General features: G+C 41.2%; 1 protein-coding gene across 1 annotated transcript in view; it reads left to right on the top strand.

Annotated features, from left to right (window-relative positions):
- PPP1R1C (protein phosphatase 1 regulatory inhibitor subunit 1C) overlaps positions 1 to 23,653 on the top strand; it is a 56,815-nt gene that overhangs the window by 25,394 nt on the left and 7,768 nt on the right. Inside the window, 1 exon segment of the mRNA XM_076340746.1 lies at positions 1,019 to 1,079. Coding sequence (XP_076196861.1) covers positions 1,019 to 1,079 — 61 coding nt within the window.

Below are 23,653 nucleotides of genomic sequence, written 5' to 3'. Positions count from 1 at the left end.
GAAAAGGCAACATCGTTATGACCAAATACAACTAGAAATTGATTAGATGAGAAAAATTAAAGTTTGCCTACACACAGCTTTTTTAAAATCTTTTTCTTAGGAATGTGATATGGTGCTTATGTCTTCAAAAGCTAGCTATGTGTGTGACCTTATGTAGTTTTATTGTCCTTTGTATATGGACATATTTCATGTTGATATAATACGGACACCAATTTAACTGCTTTCATTTTGAAAAAGTTGCTCTGCTTTAGCACTGGAATGTATTCCAGTTAGTTTTTGCTAACTACACATTGGTACAATTATACTACTATTACTCTATGTGTAATTTTACTACCATTATTTTGGAATAATTTATCTTTTGTGCATAGATGTGATTTTGAGGTCATAAAAAGTGTAACTGTGTCGAAATATATCACTTAAATCAGACCCAGTTAAAGGCTGAGTGATTAGTTGCTAAAATTATTATTTTAGGAATAATAGAACACATTGAAAAAGTGCAGGGGGAGGGATTTTCCATTTATTTATGTAAAAAATTATATATTAATAATTTCAGTACTATCTTTCCTATACATATAATCATTCATTACACTGTATTTAACTGGAATATTGGTTAATGGAAATCCTGCAACCATTTTAATATATGGAAACATTTATTTGCCTTATGAGAATCAGTTACATAGACTGTTGAAAGCACAGGCTATCTTAATACTATGCTTAACAATATGTTTTTAGAGTGAAGGGTAATTTTCAGTAGTATTGAGTTTTGTTTTGCCTGGGAGCCAGAAAGGTTGTCCATTAAACACATATTTTTTTCCATCTAATCTTAGTTTTCCCTGTGTTCATGAAAGCCCGGGAGCCAGCATCAGATTTATACAATATAATTTTCTTAGAAACTTCTCAGATTGGTGTGTGCACCCTCTGAAAGCAGCTGTGGGGCAAGACCCAGAGCTGTCATGAACAGAAAAGTCTCCCCGTGCCCGTCTCTTACTGCCTCTCTCTGTGTTTTGTCCCTCCCCAGTCCCAGAGCGCCTCTCCCAAGCAAAGGAAGCAGAGCGTCTTCACCCCGCCTGCCCTCAAAGGTACTGTGCAGGTACTGTCTCTGCCCTGGCAGGGCATGCTCCCCTTGCGCCGTGGCTTTGTGTCTTCTCTTGCAGAGGAAGCACTGGGGCGTGAGCAATGGCCCTCTGCCCATGAGCAGCACAGCTGTGAAACGTTCATGCTTAGCCATCGCTGTTTTCACACTTTGAAGTGACTATCTGGCATTGACCGTCTGCCTGATACTGACCATCTATTTATCCTCACCACAGAATCTTGCAGCAGTGGCAAATTTATTTTTTTTTTTAAAGCTTATTTTTTTGCAAAGCCCCGATACATTTATTCATTTGCGATAACAGATAATTCCATCCCAAACATTGAAAAGAACTCCTAGAATACATACGTTTTGGCAGTGCTGGCTCCATACAGGTCTCTGTTTCTTATTTAAACCACTCCCGTATGTTCTGCCTCCCTTTCCAGGCAGCTGTGAAAAGGAGAATAGCCAAAGTTGTGGGCTGGGTATCTGATCATAGGAAGTGTGAAGCCTTTCTTGTGAAGACAGGGGGAAATGAGAAATCCTGGTAAATGTTTTAAGGGCTTACATGCTTTTCAGGAATGAACATAAAAGCAGCAGGAATATTAACTGGGATCAGAACAGCTACATTTAGACCTTGTTTCTCAAATGACTCTGAACAGAGTTTGACTTGACCATGCTTGCAGTGAAGCAAGGTCTACAGTGATTCACCAGCACTTCAGCCTGACCCTTGTCAGTGCGGGATCATTTTCAGACTGCAGACCAAAGGCTATCCTGCCAGGTGTCTCTTGATACATAATGAATAGTCTCAATTTCCATTCCTTCTGCTTAACACAATTTATTACCTGGCAAAAAAGGTAGGGTATCTGACTACTTGTGTGAAGTACTGCCGCTGTTGTTAGGTGCTTTACCACACCAGCCAGTTTGACGTATCTCATTCTGCAGCTTCAGTTCTCTAGTACTTGTCTTAGCAACAGTTAAAACATCACTCAGGTGCCGCACAAGACTTACTATCTGTTTGTCAAAATGGGCTAAAGTTTGTGTACTGGATATTAGAAATAAGATTATTACAGTCAATTATAATAAATTGTGGAAGGAAGAAGCTTTGCATGGATAGCAATAATACCTGTTGATCTCACTGCTGTATTATTTTGCTGTACAAGCCTAAATTAAATACTGTGCAAATGAAGTGCTCTGTGAAACAGGTCCTTATATCTCCCCTCAAGGACTGCAGCCTACTCAGTGTTACCTTTAATACCCTGCTGAGACCTGGGGAAGTACCTGGCATAGTTTGCTTCTACATCAACTTAATTCCCAGGGACCAGTAGGAAAGTAGGAAAGTAAGTGATTCAAGATAGATCACAACTAACCTGAAATATCTTGTAAATGGAAGAAAGCAAAGCACAAAATGCCTCTCCTCGATACCTTAACACCCTAAACTACACAGTATTCCCAGATACACAGGTGGACACCTGGAAGTTGATAACGATTCCTATAAACAGTCTGGATTGCTCCAGATTTACCATACTGTAACTGCCATAAATACTATCCTTTTTATTTAAAAATTACTTGAAGTAGAAAATTCATTATTCCTTCCTTTTCATTGTTATAAAAACATGAATGTTATTTTGTTTAGACTAAGAGATTAGGAGGCAAACATGTAGCAATGTGAAATACACAATGTTATGAAAGCATTACTGAGAAATACAGAGTTTTTGTAATGATTCTATTTTTATAGCAGTTGAAGACAGCAATATTCAGCAGTATTTTCAGCATAACAGGCTTCATAATTACACACTATTCCCACAGCTTTGCACATGTTTATTTCCTGTGGGCTGTTTCTCCTTCAGTATATTCACAATATGGTCTTCAATATACAGTAGAGAATGAGATTCTGCATGCTGAGCCTCTCTCCTTTACACCCCCTTTGGCTGCTCCGTATCCTCCAGGGCTGTTATTAATGGAAGATGGGCTAGACCAGATTCAGTACCTTACATTCGAAGATGAAGATAATAAACCTCTATAAAACAGAACTTGTAGTGGAAAAGAGGGACTAACATTTCCATTTGTTACATTTCTCTGGCATTTTAGTAGTTTTTAGCTGCTGTTAATTCAAAGTTACCATAAATAAGCCAAGTTGCAGGCGGGTGTGGAGCCTGGAAGCCAAGACAGCAGACACATGCGCAGAGCTGTGGGAGAGACGAGGGACCATGGCACATGCTTTGCTCTATGCCTGCAGCAGAGACGTGGTCGAGAGAAACCGTGGGGAGAGTCATGCTTCAGCCTGCCTCCAAATCTCCAAGTAGCTCTTGAGATTATTATTTCTTCTTTGAACTGAAAACATTTTTGCTGCACTTCTTGCAAGTTCCTTGAAATAATTACAAAACTGTGTGAGAGAAGAGTTGCTGGTTTCATGAATTCATGGCTAAGCAAGAGAGAAAACAAGAGTAAATGAAGCTGCATGTTGTGATTACAAACAAAATCAGAAATTGTTAGCATGGTTAAAATGAGTGGAAGCAACATCAGACAAGAGTGATGACTAGTTACAGTACCAAGACTATAGTACATGTTACATGGAATATGCAAATACATGAACTTATCTAAAGTAAATGAAAATGCAGTATTGCTGATGTTCTACATGTCATGGTAAATATATGGAGATCAGCTTCTTAGTTAATGTGGGCAAATTTTTCCCCTCTGCTATAGCAGTCAGGTAAACTGAGAGACAATATTATTAGTTGTCTAACATTGCCCCCAAATATTTTGGTTCCATCCTTACAATGGCTTGTTCTAGCTCGAGGCGGGTCTGTAGTTGCTGCAGCAAGCTGTAGCAAACCCATGGGTCTGCAGAGCCAGTGTCATGTTATGGTGCACCAGGCAGGTTCTTATTACTATATACTTGTGTGTACTTTGGCTCCTGCTTTTATTTTCCTAAATGAAAATGCACCAGAGTCCCTACAGACGGAGCAAATAGCTGACTCATCTCAGAGCATTGTTCTTTTTACAGGAATACAGTGTGCTGGAAAAATCAATGTGAGAGCTATTGATTTAAGTGGTAATCTGGAGAGCGAATCAGACAGCAAACCAGATAACAGCTCAGTGCAGTGTTCTTGTTAGCATTATATTACCAAACCTAATGGATGTCAAAGAGGTTTTCCATTTTGCTTTCAAAAATATTTCTTTTCCTAACCCTGCTACACTAACGTTTGTTAATTCCACACTCTTACGTAGCACGCACTGTTGGCAAAAGTCACTATCTGAGATTGCACCAAATTAACCCGTCATGTTTTCTCTATGTTGTGATTTACCTCTTGTCACATTGTTTTCTAGGTAGAGCAACACTCTTAACTGAGGATTCATCACGTCTATTTCCCCTGTTTGTGTCACTTTTTCCTTCTGTTACTCTTGGGCTTTTATGTCTGAACTTCAAATTCTCTCATCCTTCTATAACTTCCAATGTTCCAATACGCTAATCTTGAATCTCCATCACTTTCTTTCATTTTAAGCTCTTCTTCATGCGCAGAGGTTGGCTTCAACCTCCCTATGAAAAACACCATAAAAACAACCAGAGGAAGGTTTCTCAATTTGAAGAGTCACCAATTTTACCTAGGGCATTCTTTTCCAGTCAATTCTCATTGTGTAAGGCCTGTTTCTGTTATTTACTAATCTGCTTCTCATTCTGTATGACAAAACCAAGAAAAAGCTTTTGGTCTTTTTCCTCTGTACAAAGTAGAAGTCCAACTGTTTTAGCACAAATATCCATCCATCCATCCATCCATCCATCCATCCATCCATCCATCCATCCATCCACAAATAGTATCCTTAGAGATATCTTCATTATTCTGGTTGATGGGCTAGAGGAGCCCCTGGAAGCCTTGCTGGATTCTCACCCTTTTTCCCTCACACTCGCCAGAGAAGTCTAAAATGGGACAATAACCCCCCCAGGTAGAGAGGGACCAAGTGGAAGGCAGCTTAGACTGCCAAGGCAGAAGCAGATTGCACTTATCTCAGGTAATGGTGGTTCCTTGGCATTTCATTACCACTAGAAAATCAAAAGAGCACATTTGAGTCTCAGAGCTACAACTGCAACTTTCCATCCCAAGGCATACTTTGTACAGAGGCAGGTTTCCTTTTACCTAGATAGTCACGTTTTGTTTGGTATATCAGCTCATCCTTGAAAGGAAACGCAGACTGAAGTGACAGGAAACAAGGTTTACAAAGACAAACAGAAGACAGCCTGAGCTGTTCCCAAACCTGCATCCCTCCCTAGAGCTCCCAGGTCTCCACATTATCTACCAGCTATTGCTATTAATACTAGCAGCTATTTAAATACCCCAAGGTCTCCCCCTGTGAAGGAAGTGCATTCCCGAGTGGTTTGAGGATTTCATTGAGTCCGCTGGTGTGAGTGTGCTAGAGGTCAGGGAAATAGGAAACTTTCACTCATCCTAGTTTACCCTGCAGGAGGCTATTTAGATCAACATCAAGATCCTACTAATTTCAGCGGGCTTTAAAGAAAGTTCTTGCAGCTTTCTGTGTTCACTGGACCACCTTTGCAATTAGCTGTCATCAAATCATAATTAAAGTCTTTCCCCACAGAGGTGAAAGGTACATGTGACTGTTTTCCCTCTCAGCCTTTTGGGAAATACATCCTTTAAATTCCCCTCTTAATGTATTTTTCTCTGCATAGAAACAAAGACTTTTTCTTGAGCTAGGCCCCAGCTACAACATTTGAAATGGGATTAAATCTGAGTTGTTATAAATCTAAGGAACGTTCAAAGACATCATTTTGGTTTGACTCATTAAAACAACCAGGACTCACTGGCTGTTCCCAAAGTGTGCAGACCCAGGGATTTGATACATGCATAATTCTAGTATTTACAATGATGGTTGATATTAAATGAGCTCTTTCTAGCTTCTGCCATGAATTTCTGATGCTCGGCTTGTTTAGTGCCTGCTTGTTCTTCTCTCCAAAGGAAACAACATGCAGAATAAATGATTAAAATCATGATGTCCCTCCTGAAATATGTAATTTATTAGAAGCAATTAGTACAGTATGTGGCCATCATCCAAATTTGTAACCCCTTAGGCCAGCTTGATGATGTCTGATGCATCTCATTACTTTGTGACTGAAGGTTAACAAGGAACACGGATAGAGTCTGGAGACATAAAGGATTATTGTTAGTGTGGTAAGCACTGAGTTCGGAGCCCACGAGAATTGTCGTGAAACAAAAATCTCAGGCTAAATTTACTTTAAGTGGCAGAGGAATAAAGTTTGTAAGTCTTAAGCAGTGACTACAGAAACTTGTATCATTTTACAGCCTGCCCTCTTATATGGCAAACTCTGTGAAGAGCTTCTAGCGTTAGCTAAGCACATCAGCATAAGAACAAGAAACATCATATTATACTACGAAGAAAAATACTGTGTCTTTGTGTGATTTCTGCTTCATACACTAGCTTAAATTTAATTTTTAGGAAATTAATATTAGCCACAATAAAACACATCTTACACAGTTTTCTGAACATCAAGCCTAGGTTTGTCAAAATTCACAGACTGAGCTGGTGCTCAGTCAGACTTTTCTTACATGGGTAAGTCACTTTGGCGCAGGGTATTACATTTTCCCAATCTCTCCAATGATGACAAAGCACCTACCTTTTTTTTTAACATGACTGTGCTGCACATGAGCCACGAGGCCAAAACAAAAGAAGGAGATGGTTTTCAACTATCCTCTCAGTCCTGAATGTGTATTTCAGACCTCCTTGATTTTCCAGTGGGCTAAAGGGCTGTGATAAATACTGGGCAGATGACTAAGACTGCTCCACAAAAGCAGGCACCATCCAGTAGCTGAAGCAATCCCTGAGGTCGGGGCCGAGTCCTCCTCTAATCCCTTAGCAGAGCTGCGGTGTTCCTGGAGCAGCATCTTGTCTTTAGCCTGGTGACATCCGTTCTTCAATCCAGTCCTTTTAGGTAGAAGATCTATCTCAATATGTTGTTTCCTGGGTAACAGAAGGCAAAGATCTGCCTTATTATTCATGTGCACTGCTCTTGTTTGTTCATGTGTTGCGATGTGACAAAGCACCATCAGTGCATTTAGTGTCACGGGTGGAAGTCCCACGACTGCCAGGACCTCCTGAAGTACTGGGAAGAGAAAATTCATGCTGCAGTCTTGTATCATTACGTTTTTTCCTTTTGTCTAACCAGGTCACAAAAGAAAGGTGCAGCTTTGGTTTCAAAACTAGTTCTTCTTTTCCTTTATATACCATTCTTACCCACATCTTAGTCAGACTGCACCTCGATGCAAACACACCACTTAATGTAGTATGGCCTTGAACAGATTTTCTGGCTATGGGACTGTTCTTTTTCAAGATGCTACCTTCCAGTGCTTGGTCTCTTTTTCTCACTCTCTACCCTCCTCTCTCCTTCCTCAGACTTGTACAGTAGTATGATGACAGTAGATACAATTTGAAAAAAAAAAAAAAGAGCTAAATGAATTAGTGAATCACTGAGTTGGTGAATGGGATACATTAGATTGCTGCCATCTCAAGTTCAGTTGGCTGCCACCGTTCTGCTACTGCCCAAAAAGTTGGCAAACGCCGCCGCAGTCTGTATTTAATTTCTTACTGTTGGCAGCTTTGAATACGTTTCATTTCACACAGCTGGCGGCTTCTGCTTCAAAATGGCTCTGGCCTTGGCTGCAATAAATACCACAGTACCGTTAGAGAGAGCGAGGTGTTCAGTGGAGATTAAGCTTGACATCTGCTCTACAGCAAAACTGGGACGTTTGTGTTATAACTTGTCATCTGCCACTATTACCTGGCGTGTGAAAAAGAAAAGATTGTGCCGAGCACTAACATCAGTCCCTAAATTACCACGTGTGCTTTAAGGGCCTGATCCAACACGGACTGAAGTCTAGGGGAGTATTTCCACTGACTTCATTCGGTTCAGCATGAAGTCCACATATCTGACAGTTCTTTTTAATCTTCATGCAATGAATACTAAACTGACCTCTTTCTAAGGGTATGACTTTATTTTTATGATAGAAGGATGATCTTACAAATGCCTTTGAAACAGCATTTATGACTTGAAAATAGTGTTATTAAGCATTGTTGTACTAAATATAGAGCAGTGTAAACATCATAGTATTATTAATTGCTTCTAAGCAGTAACAGACAACATTAAAAAGTCGACCTTTTAAGAGATAACACCGTAAAATACTATAGAAAGAGAACATGGGAGACATAGTACTTATTTTAAAATATAAAGTAGAAAGTCCAGGAAGGGCAACATGTGTTGATCTGGTTACTTTATATGATAAGACATATTTATAGTGAAATTCCAAAGGTTTTGGCAGTGTTGTGCTCTGAATTGAAACAGCTTTTGAAGAAAAGATAATATTTTTGTAGGAGAAAATATAAGGTTCTTATGAAGCCAGTCATTTGGCACGGCATTAAATTTTATTTCCTGGCTTTAGCTGTATGTTGTATGCTGGAGGTTAACAACTAAGCCACATGGCAGACACTGACTCCAGCGAGTCCTATTGTAATAAATAATAATTGCCCCTTTGTTTCTTCTCAAGCATTTAGAATCCTGAATTTGATCCCAAGCAAGATGACCAAATGAAGGCCTAGATTACATGGGAGCAGGCTCTGCCTACTCCCACTGCTGCTCCTGTTCAGCGTTTGACATCTGCTGGGCTCCTGGACAGGAGCTGCAGGATCGTGCGTACAGCGGGGGCAAGTGTATTTGTCAGGTCCTCACCCCTCCTCTGCTCTGTGCCACAAATCAGCCCTGCTGGGGAAAGCACGCTCCTCTTACGGCCACGCCAGGGGGTCTGGCATGTGGGGAGACAGTGGGGGAGCTCACTCAGTTTATATTGGGGTCTTCTGGAGATAGAGATAGGTACGGTGTAATGACAAGTACACAGGTATAACTACAGAGGTACCTCTCTAAGTAGTATTTTTCCAAAAAGCCTCCATGGTATGCGGGCTCATGTCTCATTTAATTTACCCTTAAAAGAAAAGCCTTCCCTGCATTTGTATCTAACTGCATATTTCTATAGTTCCTCTATGTCTATTAATGTCTCCTCTCCACAAAGTCAGATTTCATTTATAAAGATCTCCACCCCCAAAAGGCAAAGCTGCCAAAAGACAGCATGACAAGCTACAGGCAAGCCCAAGGTTCATAGTGAATTTGTATAGCGTGAACGGCACCACCGTGCATTGAGCAGTGGCTGGTACAGCAAAATCATCCCACGACCTTCCAGCTAAGACTCCATCAACTGTGCTGGTCCTTGCGAGCATGTGTAGGTAGGCGCAGGCTCGCAGCCTGTCAGCAGAGCTCCCACCACCCACACTCACTTCTCCTGGGATCAGGGCTGGGAGGTTTGAAAAATGCAACAATTTCCTCGAGAGCGGCTCCTACCCACAAGCTGCTCTTCCATGGGCAGTAGCTTGACACGAGTTATTTTACTTTCTACCATCAGGTTTCACCCTGACCCAAGCAAATGTCCAAGTAGTATGCTAGCTTTGTGATATCTCTGTCTCTGAACAGCGTGGTCCTTATTTCTGCGGTTAGACCAAAATAAGGCTAAGAGAAAACTTGCTTCTGATTCTCAGGCACCATCTGTGTTGGGTTTCTTGTGGCAGAGATGTTGTCTGATTTTTTTATGATTTGATTTTTTTTCCTTTTGAAGTGGATGCCTATTAGTCTGAATTTGTTGAAAAACAAAAATTTTCTAGAGAAGGCCAAGTGGTTCTCCTCCCCTCAATAATTTCTCCCTTCCTTCACCCCTTGGGATGTGACATTGCCCAGTTTAGCAGGAACACAGAGTTCCCAAAACCATCCACCAGAGCTTTGGCATGGAGACAAGAACATGAGCAGCCTGAAGATTTCAACCACATCCTTTCAGGCTCGCAGCTAGGACTGAACACTCGCATGAATTATGTGTGTGAATGTGACCAGAAAAACACAGGAAATACTGCAGCAAGCATATGGATCTGAAAAGGGATTCATTTTCCTGTGAGCTGCATAGGCCAGAAGCACGTTGTTTAAAAAGCTCTCATCTGGTGTAGCTGCTAATTTTTCTTGCAACAGTGGGAGGATTTTTCAGATTTTTCAGCACTCACCCAACCTGTGAACCAATGTTATTCCATGGGACTTTTATAGCCAGAGGAGATTGTCAGCAGGCTCTGAGCAATCTACAGGGTAACTAATTTTAAGAATACATTTAGAGGAATTGTGGGATCTAATGACCACTCAAAAGCAAAAAAAGAAACCTAAAATGTTTGCTCTCAGTTCAAGGTGCACCTTTACTGCATATGTTGCGCACACAGCAAAAAGTACATGTAAACACGTGTCTGGTAAACCCTGGAAACGGTGCAGGTTTGTGGGCTACTCGCTGCAATGGCATCTTTCTGGGTGACAGGGACACAGGACACACCAGACCTGTACTTGTACCTGGAGAGCAGCTGGTAAGGCATAGGAAACCCGTGCACGTCTACCCAGCTTAGCTGGGACAGTGTCTGGTTTGAGACATTACACTCAAGAAAGATGAGGCCAGTTGAATGGAGACGAGCTGAAGGCAGTGGAAACACCGCTGAAGAGAGGGGCTGAATGACTGGGGTGGCAGAGCAAGCGGTTGCCTGTATCCCAGAATAACAGCGTACCCACAGGTTAGCCTTGCCCTCCAAAGGCAAAGGTAGGCAGCAGGTTTTTCCTTTCTTTCAGGAATGAGGAGAAATTATGTAAATTCACCTTTCAATCTCCTTGCAATCCCCAAGAAAGCTGAGTTATTAAAAATAAGTCAATGGGATTTTTGGCATCCAAGCTCCCCCTGGTGACACGCAGGTGTAGTTCCTTACCACTAGTTCTGGTGAATTGCTAAATGCTTTTTTCTAAATAAGCACGTTGAAAATTTTTGGAAATAGGCAAGTAAGGTTATAAGAGAAGGAGTGGAATTATATTAAAGTCGGACTGCAATTTATAATTTCCAACTAAAATCTGTTAGGTTATTACTACATTTCACCTGCATGCCAGTGGTTTTCCCCAAATCCCTGGAGGGGTTAGAGCCTGACTTTTCTTCAAACTCACTCCTAGCAAGATCAAAAGTAAGAATAGTGTTAAAACTCATTTTTATACAATCTATGACTCAGATACGAATGTGTCTAAGCCTTTAGAGAAGAGTCTACCTTTTCTGTACTTTGTCTGTATTTTCCACAATGAAATTGATTAAATTGATACTCTTTCTCCTAGATTACTGTTTGTGCTTTCCAGAAAAATTGAGAGCAAGAATTATTTTCAGGCTCTGACTGTTCATATGAGTGCCAGATAGTGTGCTTCCACTGTGTAATTACATTCTGGTTGTACTGGATGCTGGCTCTGGGGTATTTTGGTGCCTTAGGCAAACCAGAAGAGGTAGGTTTCTCGCAAGCTCAAGTCACTCACACAATAAAGAGCCACTAAAGATTTTGCCCCTGATGTTTTGCTGCCCATGGCAACTGCAAAGTGAGACCGGTTGTATCTACTGTAATGCAAATAGTTTGTGGTGACTGCATTTTATGTTGAATAACTGATTCCTTAATATCAGGTTTTAATTTGCCAGCAATCAAAAAAAATCTTAAATACAATAATTTGGTGGGTTTTCAGTTGTCAGTAAACTTAATGAGTTAAAATGAAAACAGTTTAAATGTAAAATATTACTAAAGATGTCAAAATAAACCTTTCACTGTTTCCATCCTCTCTTTTCTCCTCTCCAAAAAGATCAGTGCAGAGACACTGTCCCAGACTCCTTCTGATGAATTTGTGTAACAGAGAAGCACCCTGGTTGTGCCTAAGCATTATGTACGAAATTGGGGGGGTTTTTTTTGGGGGGGGCATTTAGGAGTGGAGAAACCCACCTATATTGTTGTGCAAAACACCATAAATCACTAATTTTTATTTGTCTCCCTTGATTCAAAGGATTTGTACCCTTACTCTGTGAAAATTGTTCCTTGCAGCAAAGTGATGCTGTTCTCTATCTCCCGTTGAAGTCACTGTGGTTGGGCAGTTTTGGAGAACCTTTTTCCACCACATGTTTCTGATTTGGTGTTGTATGGGGAAGTGTGACCTTGTTTTCCCGGATGCAAGGAGGCAGGAGTCCTCCTTCCCACTTGCCCCCTGACCAGCAAGTGTGCGTGGGCAGAGTCCAGCCCCTGGTTAGGACTAACAGGGGTACCTGCTTCCTCCCCTTCCTGCTGGTTGCAGTAGTGGGACCTAACAGACCACCAGCCATCTCTTAAGGGTTAAAGGCATCAGCCTGCATCTCTTTGGTGGACTTTCCAGCAGAAGCCCCAGCTAGCAGGCAAACAGCACCTGCTGGTTCACTGCTGATTCATTGCTGGTTGGCTGCTGAGGCAGCCCAGCTCCATGGGGCCAAGGCCCCCATACCCCCCATGGCCCCAGCACCCTGTCAGGCTGCCTGCCTGGCTGGTGGACAAGGCCACCTCGCTGCCCAGGCTGGTCTCCCACCTTGGTTTCAGGTTGGTGAGGACCCCACGTAAGCCTGGGGTCTCTGTTTGGAGGTTGCTGTGTGCTGCAGGACTTCATGGTGTTTATTCTCCAGTTTTGATATCAAATCTCAGCTTCCACAAGCGGCTGCGCCAACCTACGGGGAGCTGTGCTATCCTTGCTCCTTCAGAGCAGCCTGGTGTGTCTGAGATTTCAGCACATGAAAATATTTGTATAGTCTCTGACATGATGGTGAAGTTAAGTAGGTAGAAATTATGAGAGATCACATGGGGTGTATCAGTTACTCAGTCTGAAGAGCCGTAGTTGGGCACAAGGTCAACACCAATACTTTTGAGCATATTTAAAACTGTTCTATGAGAGAAAGGAACTAGACGTGATTTTCTTGTCCTAAGAGTGTGTTTTTTAGGAGAACAAGGTAGACAGTCAAGTTGCAAAATGCTCAACAGTGTAAGGTCCACAACTACATCTGCACAAGGGTTTGTTTCTCTCCTGAGGCCAGCTGGCTCCACACAGCTCACATCCATGCTGCAGACCTTTTTATGCTTCCAAACCATGGGGGGTCATCCAAAATATCCAGTGGAAATGATCTCTGGCCTGTGCCTAAACCAGGCTGGGAATTTTCTGGGCGAGAACTAGTTGGCACAGACAAAACTGGGGACCTGGCTAATGGTCGGTCAGTGCAGCCAGCGTAGGTCAGTGCCCAGAGCTGCCTCCTGACACTCTTTAGTGTGTTTTTTAGCTGCAGCCTGCAAGACTTGGGTTCTCAGGGGCCAGCATGCATTTAGAAATTAGGAGCATAGATTCTTTGGAAAAGCCTATGTCAAACACTGGGAACAGTACTGAAAATGAGGGAAATCTATGCACCATCCACACTGCCTCTTCTATGCAGTTACTTTCCAGACTAGAGATGCAATTTTATGTTTAAATACAGTTATGTCTTATGAAACAGTAATGATAGGCACAGTTCCCTTGGCTACACTTCTCTGTGCTAGAAAATGAGGAGCTTGTACGTAATGTGATGATAAGAGTCAATGGGCACAAATTGAAATACAGGAAGTTCAACTTAAATATAAGAAAAAACATTTTTTTTGCTGTGAAAGTGGTCAAACAGTGGAACAAGTTGCCTAGAAAGCTTGTGGTGTCTCCTTCCTTGGAGACATTAAAAATCTGACTGCATACAGTCCTGGACAACCTGCTCCAGCTGACCCTGCGTTGAGCAGGGGTTTGGACTAGACAAAACCCTCTGGTATCCCCAGAGGTACCTTCCAGCCTCAGCAATTTTGTGATTCAATAGCTGGTTTACTTACCATTTATGAAATGTAAACATTTCATATCATGGTAATGACAAGCACAGTAAAAACTTCATCCTGCAGCTGCCCAGACGAAAATTTCACCTTTCAGTCTGATGGATGACATCTTACTTGATGGTAGTACGTTCCCTACTTCTGTAAGAGAGCTCTTTAAATGTCAGTTTGTCTGGGTGATACTGTGTCTTAGGTGAAAATACCTCAGAATCAAAAATTAGGATTAGGGTAGGCTGCAAGCCCCAAATAAGTTAGCTCTTAACATGAGAAAAACCTCGCCAGCACCATGGGGTGTAAATAAAACCATAAGAGGGACTCGCTCTGATCTTCCAGAAATACTCCGGTCCTCCTAGGCAGTTAAGCTGACTTGATTCATAACTCATTTTGTAGGCTTTGCTTTGGTTAGCATGAAATGCCTGCTGCAGAAGGAGGGGGGAAGGATTCAAGCCATCTTCAGCTTCAGCCTTCTGAAATGGATCCCAGCTGATTGAGATGATCTCAGCAGCTCACAGGCACTGAGGTGGTGAAAACTGAAAAGGCTCATTCTTCCTGGGAGATTCCTGCTTGGATGTAAGGACTACAGCTACAGTACCTGCAATATAAAGAAAATGGTAATTGCCTGCTCTTCATGTGCCACCCATGAAGCAACTGCGATGGGGATAATTTAATGTAAACACTGACCTATCAATCACTTGTTTAATCATCACAATGTTTTTGTAATTTTGAAGGTGTTTACAAAATACTTAAAAGAAAAGAAGAGCTCATTCTAACGTTTACAATATTACTGATGTCAGGTTATGCTGATGCCAAAATCCTATCTCCTTTGTCATTGTAAGAAGGATCACAATGAAGATTATAATTATAACTCAGTAGGGGATTCATCAGCAAATTAACAGAGAAGCTTATAGACTTCTGACAGAAACCAAACAGACTGGATTAATTAAAAGTGAAACCCACACAGCACATGGAAGAATGACAGAGAAACACCGCCTTGGATTTTCGCTGGATGGCTGACCAGCAAAGATTTTGCTCCTGTCTTCATTTTTAAAAGTACAACTCACTGGAAAGCTTTTTATCTGCACCGTAAAAATCTCAGGCTGCACAGAGTATTCAGCAAGAGATTTGAATCTGCCACTAACAAATCTTGTGCTGTATCTGCCCCGGACCACGGTAAGAAATAATAGCCACAAAAAGAATAGCAAAAATAGAAAATACGGATCCGTAATATAAATCGAACAGAATGCTCAGGGTACCATGCCAGGCCTGGGGGTGAAACAGAAGAAGCTGTGAAGAAGCAAAAGCTGCTCAGTCATTACACGCAGGACTTCTTTCACCCCATCATGTACTCAGGCTTCTGCTTCTCAGTATTACAGCCTCCCCTTCTCTGTCAAGAGTTCTCTCCCCTCAGGATGTGGCATTAAGTTTTTTCTCATCTCTTTAGGTTTCATGACCTCAGAAAAATCCCCATGTCAGCCAAAACGTAAAAAAGGAGAGCGACAGTGCAGTTTTCCAGGAAGAAGAGAGCAGCTGGATAATGCTGTCCGTTAACGCTGAAGTCAGATAAGAATGCCTAAAGAAAACTGAAATAAAGCTGCTCAGAAATGGCTTGTGAAGTTGTGGAGATGAAAATGTTTCGTAAAGCATTTTCAGTAAGGTTTTGAATGCAAAAAACTTAATTTCATTTGTGTTTTGAACTGGTATAAAAAAATTAATTAATTTTCCTATAGCATGTCTAAATTTTTATGTTTAACAAACGAGGCAAATCTAAAAGTTTCGGTACTGCTAATATTAAATGTTTTGGTGAAGTGTTTTTTCCTTTTTTTCCTCATAAAGGAAATTGTGAAATTTCAGGGTTTTTTCTGATCACAGGCAAACAGAAATTGTAAGGCTCCAAGCAAGTGCAAATATTCAGCTATTGAAGTCTGCTACTGTCCTTTTTATAAATGCTCTGGCCTGAATCCATCCTGCTTAAACAAAGTCAGGCATGGAATTACCCTAGGTTTGTTATAGGCTGCCAAGTGAACAATCAAGCCCTGGAAGTGTCTCTCTCTGCTGACCGTACAAGGAATCACAGGCAATTGCATTCAATATTAAAGTACCTAAAGGTAGGTGGGCACCTGTGCTTAGCTAAAACCCAGGCTGCCCTTGGACATCCCACAGGGACAGTTCTTATGTTGCCATAGCAGTGAGTAGGAAACAAGGGAAATAAAGACCTAGGAAGCAGAGGTAAAGCAAGGATGGCTTTGACCATGTTACCTTTTTACAGGGTTTATCATTATTACAACAAGAAGAATCACCTATTTTTGCACTTAAAACCAAACCAAAACCTCCCCAATGTTTAACAATTAATTCTGCATTGATCAAAAACCTTTGCCAGGCAGCATGGCCAAAACTAGTGAGACTGTGATGGCACTGGCCCCGTGTAACTAAGGATGAGCATTTCCATTTATATATTCTAGCAAAAGGGGCCATAATTAAAATCTTGGTGAAATCTGATGCCAGATTCTGTCTACATCTGACCTGTGACTGGACCTAAATTTAACTGCTGGTCCTTGTATGATAATCCAATCACAGCTGTCAAATACCTGGTACATCCAGTCTGGATGGGGTCTTATATGTCTCATATCTCCTCAAGTCTGCCATGGTGTTCAATATTGCAGAAGTACCTATGTCCTCTTATTCCTCGTATGCTATTTTTTAAGCTTACCCTTTATAGTTAACAGAATTCTATACATATTTAGGATATAAAAACATTTCTTCCTACACAGTTCAGTTAATTTTTGCGGAGAAACTTTCTGAGTAAACCTTACCTGCCCAAAGGGCTGTGAACTGCAGCTGTATTGCAGCACAAAGGCTTGCCTGAGCAGTACAAACAGAGCTGATCAGGATGAGAATCCTATTCACATGATTAAAGTCTACATCTATAAATGTCCCCGGGATTTCTTCCTTGCCATCCAGAGACCCAACCAAACACAAAATTATGGTGAGACAAATATCTGTTTTCACAAAGGGAATGGACCTATTCTCTTTTATTTATGTACATTTATTTTTGACATTGCAGTTTGTTTTTTTTAAAAGGGAATCTAGAAAATTATCTTCTCCAAAAAGGGTTTGTGGAGGGGCCAGGCTGGGGAATGAAAAGGTGATTGTTATCACTACCAGTGGTTGTGCCACACATTGAGAGGTTATTTTGCTGTATAAGATTTCATTCCCCTGCTTTGCTAATTGGAGTTTATATCATGTATTTCTTTTGATTTGTGAGCAAACCACTGTAAGCAAAGCATAGGTAAAAATGCTACACTTTGTTCTTACTGCTCAAAAATTTGCAGTTATGCAGCAGTTTCCTTTTTCACTTTGCTTCTACCGCATGCGCTGCCAGAACAGCAGCGTGCAGTGGGTTTGCCTTGCTCTGGGTCGGCGGTCACAGCCCTCCCCAGCATTTGAGGCACCACCGGTGCCACACACTACCTTTGTTGCAGATTTTTCAGCAGCGGCATACCACTTCGTCTGTCCCCACCATAAATAGACCTCTGCTGGCCAATAAATTTTTTAAACCCTAACGGAAGTTGCCATTCAAATGGAAGCAATTTATTTTGAAGTTAAAATATATGGCATGAAAAAAAAGCCATGCTACTATTCTGTCACAGTGTACTTTTCCATATCATGGCAGCCATAACTACCTCACATTCCAGCTGGGTGCAAATCTCAGCCCACCTAACATCCAAACAGCTCAGACTCCTTCAGTTCAGGTTCTCTAATACAGTGTTTTCCCCAAGAATTAATCGCTGAAGTAAAATCCCTTAGAAATGCTTATGCATTTGCTTTGAAGACTGGTTTGTGCAGCCTCAACAGCAGTTTTGGAGAAGAATGCCTTTCTAATTTTCACTAGAAATGATAAAGGCTTGAATAACTGTGCTGTAGTAAGAGAAGTAGCCAGGGGAGCAGGTCAGAGATTTCCCGTTAAGAACTGGTGAAGGAAAAATAAAAAAAGAGAAAATGTTCTTGGTTGCCACTATTGGCAGGAACAGATTAGAGGAAATTAAATTGGTATGAGACTCAATTTCCTTTCTCACATATAAATCACCGTTTAATATATTAACATATTGGGAGCAGAACTCTTTTTCTTATCCTCAGCAAAAGGAATAGTACCTGTGAACAAAGCATTTGCTCCTAGAGACAAGAGGAGGATCACTTTTGTAAATGCTCATTGGTCTTAAGGCTAGGAAAGGACCATTATTTTTATATAATTGAATCTCTGGCATAAAGCACACCCTTCAACCTAATTCTATGCTTGATCCATAATTTATGTTGAATGATGGCATATATTTTAGAATACAGCAGTTAAGACTTCTTATAAAAATTAAGATTTATCTAATTGTCCTTAAACTTTCCCTTCCTTTACTTACGGCAGGTAGGATGACATTGTTTTATTTTGTACATAGCAGACTATCTAACTAATATTTGTCTTGTCCCTGCCTCTAAACAGACTTACATGCCGCAGTTGAAATACTGAGCATTAGTTTCATATTGTCTTGAGCACAGCTTTCCCAAGTCCTGACTGATGTGATTTCCTAGCTGTAAAACCTATTTTCTGCTTTTTCCCTCACGGCTTATTTTAAGGTAGTCAGCCTACAGAGTGTCTCAAACTGGAAAGACAAACTAGCCCGGAGCAGCATGTGGTGAATTATAAGAATGACAGAAGTTGCCTGGGAAAATGTATGTTTTAATTTAAAGAAGCCATGCTCAGAAAATGCTACTCGTAAACTTTTAAGGCCAGTGAGTTTTAATACATATTTTGTGACAGTAGCAGAGCTATTGGCTTCTGCTATTATGGAGCAGCTGATTCAGGTTTGAAAATGTGGTCCTATTTTTGATGGAATTACTGTAATCCTTTGACATAAAGGAACAGTTCTGCCAGTCCTGTGATTTTGATCTACTGTTAGACAGACAGCTGCCTGGCTGCAAATGGTATTGGTGTTAAAAGTGAGGGTTTAGTAATTCCAGCAAATAAACATATTGCCCAGTAAAACTTGGCATCCAGACAGCTGCTTTCTGAGGGGTGATTCTGACCCTCTAGCAAGCTTCCCAGGACCTGTCAGAGCACAGCACCTTTGAAGATCTGCCTGCTTTGGTTGAATTCAAACGCACTTATCAACAGCTCTAAGCCCATCTCTGAACTGTGAAAAATTGGGATGAAAAAATGTCGGCTGAAAAGCTTTAATCCTCTCCTGGTTGCAGCCTCCAGCCACCCAGCCAGACCAGCACACCTGAGCCGTGCAGGAGGAGAGCCTTGCAGTCCTGTCCAACTTCATTACCAATGTGGAAGTCATCTCTGCATGTTTTTCTGCTCAAGTTGTTGTTGAAGTATTTGACCAAGAGCCATCCTCCACAGAATCAGCTGAGAAATGTTTTCTGGCTTTCCAAAGAGTGAATTAGCATTGGGCTGAGATTGTTACAGCCTGAAACATCCACTTGGCTGACTGCAGGGGCTTCTGCTGTTCATTTGAACTCTGAAGACTGGCTGACGTCTGCAGTCTGAGGGCTAGCGAGGGAAGGAAGGAACCAGCAAAATGAGATGTTTACATACTAGCAGAAGTTGCCTGGGGTGACAAAAGCCTCTCTGTTTACTCTTTTGGCTACTGTAAATGGGAGATGCAGTCCCTCCAGCCACAGCGAAGCTGATCTCTGTCTCCGGTGCATGTTCTGGCCAGCCTGTGGAGGACTAACAAAAGCTTTTCTGTGCTGAAGCAGCTCCTTCATGCTAGTCGTATGGAGCCAGTGCTGCTTCAAGCGACTTCTGAGAGGGAAAAATGGTGTGGAAAGTGCTGTGTGAGAGAACAAGCTGGAAAGCAGCCAGACATTTGCAACATGAATTTTGCTGCTCTCATACAGTCTTCATTGTGGTAGTTTAACACTGAGTCTTTTGACTGTGGAGGAAGTAGCACCTAAAATTTGTCATTTAAAAGGCTCACCATGAGGACTGAGTATTGCATGGCTGGAGCTAAGAGGACAGTTAGTAACAACCAGCAGACATTTGCAAAATTAGTCAATTCTTGTTACTTGGTATCCGAATGATCATTCACAAACATTTATGAGGCCATGGTGACCTGTTGGATATGCTGATGATCTGATCTGCTCCAGATCAGGTATGTGACCTTCATAAACCCATCATATTTGCCAATGCTTCAGATCGTTGGTTTTGATTTAGTCATCAGCACTTGTGAAAGAGATGCACATTAGAGAAAAAAAAAAAGTAGATGAAATTGCATGACTGAATAATATCTTGGTCTCATAATCATAATAGACACATGAAAATTTTTTTCTCCTCCTCAGCCTGAGCTTAGGTATAAAATAATGTAGCACACAATTTTTTTTTTCTGATGTATAGTTTGCTAAAATGTTAACATAGTTTAAACTGCCACATTGGTGTTTCAGATTCTTTTTATTCTAAACGTTGAAGGCCCACCATGTGTGCTAGCCTTTGAAGATTCCATCAGCTGTAAAGGACAGAGTGACAGCCTGATTTCACTTTTCCTTGGATAATCTAAACAGGAGTTTGAGAATACCTAGTGTGCCAATTTTCTGTGTCACTTTGTTTATCTCATACCTCAAACTTTAAAGCCACATACAACATTAATTTATAGTATTTCACATACATTCATTGTAAATAAACAGTAGCTGTTTGAAGTTATTTCTTCTTTATAAATGAAAATTAAGATCAATTACAAAAGCTGACCCTACTTTCTTTGAAAAGAGTAAGGGATAGTCTCATTAACTTCTGGAGGAGCAAGACCAAGCCCTGCGTAATAACAAATGACCTGATTGCGTTCAGACTCATTGACCACAGGAGTAAGGGCAGACCTTTGCATGCCATTTATCAAGCTTCAAGTGATTAGTATTACTTTACCATGAAACCTTGGTTAACAAAAGCTTACAGGCACAAGTACAGTTTAGAGTCCTTTGAGATAGTTCCACAGAGCAACATCCTTCAGTCTTAAAAAAGAACAACCTATCTTTTAGGAAACTTCCAAACACTGCATCAAGCAGACTGTTCACAGTTGCTCACATCTATAAAGCAAATTTTTCCATGTCCATTTACTTTTATTTTGTCTTCTCTCCCTCACATTTGTTCTGTTTGCTCGCTCACACACATGGGAATTGTCAAGGTCTGGGTCTGTCTGTTTTATTGCTATCACTTCACAGATTACTTTTTGATGTTCTTTGGACCACTGGTGGCTCAGGGACCACCCAATAGAGTGTCTGCCTTGGGACACTCTGAGGGCTGCCACCTTCAGTGAGGCTGGGCTGCTGCTCTTGTGCTGGGTCTGCTTGGAATCAGGGCTAGCGTCCTGCCACAGGTGATCTGGCGTGATTTATGAACATGAGCATCAGCAGATGAAATAATTGCTGCCAGGCTGGCAGACTGAACCTGTTCTTGTAGGTGGGAATGAAGAAACACAAGGAAAGGTATGTAAAACATTTTCTGTTTGCATACAAATACGAGTCATGGTCTAGCTCTTGGTTCATGCTCAGTAATCCCCCACTGGTTACTGTATGCCACAGTTCTTATCATATTGTACTGACGTTAACATAGCACCCAGGAACTCACACAAGGGATTAGGACTATGGTGCATTAAACCTTGTTCAAACATTTAACAGAAGTTGGTTGTTGCACCAGGGAACTCCCAGCTGGGGTGTAGCAATCAAACCCAGGAACGGTTACAGAGCGTTAGGGAGGAATGTGACGGTCTGTCTCAGCATGCTGGCAAATGAAATGTTCTCAGGTTGTTTCTCAAATTCCATAACTGAGAATTTTGAGGAGGATTTGGAAGTGGCCATGGAGGCTAATAGTTGTATCTCTCCAGCATTCAGTGCAATGTGGGAGAAAGGATGAAAATGCTCATTTAAAAGCCTAGCAAATGGAGTGCCAAAGTTGTATCAGTTCCTGATTTAAGATGAGAGCTGGTTGTGCTCATAATACGCAAAGAAACTTCATTTTCCTTGAAAGCATAAATAGCCACCATTAGTCTGAAATATCTTGGAGAGAAACAGTGGATGGAACTCAAGAGGGAAAGTGAGTTGCTCAGTAGTGGCGTAGGAAGTGATCAGGGAAATGATTCAGGTGATTGTAACTGCAGAATGCTGAATGCAGAAGCAAAGGTACATTTATAAAGCCTAGAGAAGGAGATGTGGTAATACTGAAAAACCCCAGGATAAGGAGAGTTTCCATGACTGTTTTCACTGGATAAATGCTAAAGAACATATTGGACACATTAAGCAAGAAAAATGTGCGAGACTTGGACAAAAATCGGATTTGGTGATCTAGAGAAGAGTGGCGATCAGAAATGTGTAAGCCTGAATGTCAGAAAAAAAAAGGGTGGTGCTGTCCACAGTAAATGAACAAATCATTTTGGAAAGGAGTGTAGATCAAGAGCTTGATTTTGATCACTTTGAGATGATGGCTTAGACTTCTGCAAGGTTCCGCCAAAGATGCATTCTAGAGTTTTAATTTGGACAGAAGGAACAAACTCTTTCCATCAGAGCCTTTATAAAGGTGCTTATTATTTCTGTATTTGCGAGGTACACTGTTGAACATAGGGAGTACTGTAGAAGAAAACTTGCAGCCTCTGCCACCCATCCTCAGAGGCTGGATTGAAGGGAAAAGGACCTTTAGAGGGTGGCAATGGAAAAAGCGTTACAAACAGTGGAAGAAGAACGAGGGCGAAGAAGTGTCAGAGGCAAAGACATCAACAAAGTGGAAAAGATGAAGATAGAGATCACTAGGCACTTTTGCCAGAAAGCTTTCAGGCTGAGTCCAAGGGCAACTTGATCAAAGGAAGTGGAGGATGTAGTGAGGGGAAAAAAAAGAAAAGAAAAAAGGTAAAGTGGAGACAATGAGAATCATTTTTGGTGAGCTGGATGGTGCAGTTGGGGAGACAAGTAGGGTTAAGGATGGGGTTAATGTTTTTTAAGGGGTTACTAACCAAAGCTTATGCACTGAACTCTGATTTGTATGCAAGGAGAGCTTATCTAAACCAACCAATTAAGTAAAAATGGATTAAAGGTTTCAGGTACTGATTGTACAGATGAGATTTCCTAGAAGTCATTCTGCCATGCCATTAGAATAGGGGAATCTGTTCTTTATCAAGCACAGGCAGCAATAACATTGCTGGTAATGCCTGGATGCCCAACAGACCAGGGCTCCCACTGTACTAGATACTGCACCAAAACAGAATAAAACTGAGAGTGCTCTCTCCCTCTCACAATTTAAGAATTTTGTTAGCTATGGTCTTTCTCCAACTAAAGAGCCTCCTGTGGACTGTGATCCATCACAATGGTAGATAGCAGGTCATTTATGCAAAAAGGAAACAAGAGAAAGCTCAAAATAGACATTTGGGAAACTATAGCATTTTCCTTACTGGTTTACCGTCCTGCTCTTGCATGGAGTATATACCCTTCTGTATTTCAGCTATTTAAAACAAAAAAACCTATATAGTAGGAATTAATTTTTTCTGGCCAAACAACTGAATTTTTAATCAAGAAGGTCAAAGTACCTAGGATGTGTGTTTCCAGTGTGTGTGCATGGGGTAAGCTTTGAGGTTTTCCATGACCAATAGTGACAGCTGTGTATCTGATACCTTCACCAAATGGGACAGAGGGAAGATAAGACGTATTCTTACATTTAAATAAATATGGAAGTGTAGTTGGTGTGCACCTCACAATGAATGTTTGAAGATGACTAAACCTCCTTTTTCTAAACTTTTATAAAGCAGAAAA

Source organism: Aptenodytes patagonicus, chromosome 6 (assembly GCF_965638725.1).
Source record: "Aptenodytes patagonicus chromosome 6, bAptPat1.pri.cur, whole genome shotgun sequence".
NCBI classification, from domain to species: domain Eukaryota; kingdom Metazoa; phylum Chordata; class Aves; order Sphenisciformes; family Spheniscidae; genus Aptenodytes; species Aptenodytes patagonicus.
Note: the sequence above shows the minus strand (reverse complement) of the source record. Positions and strands in the feature narration are given on the sequence as shown.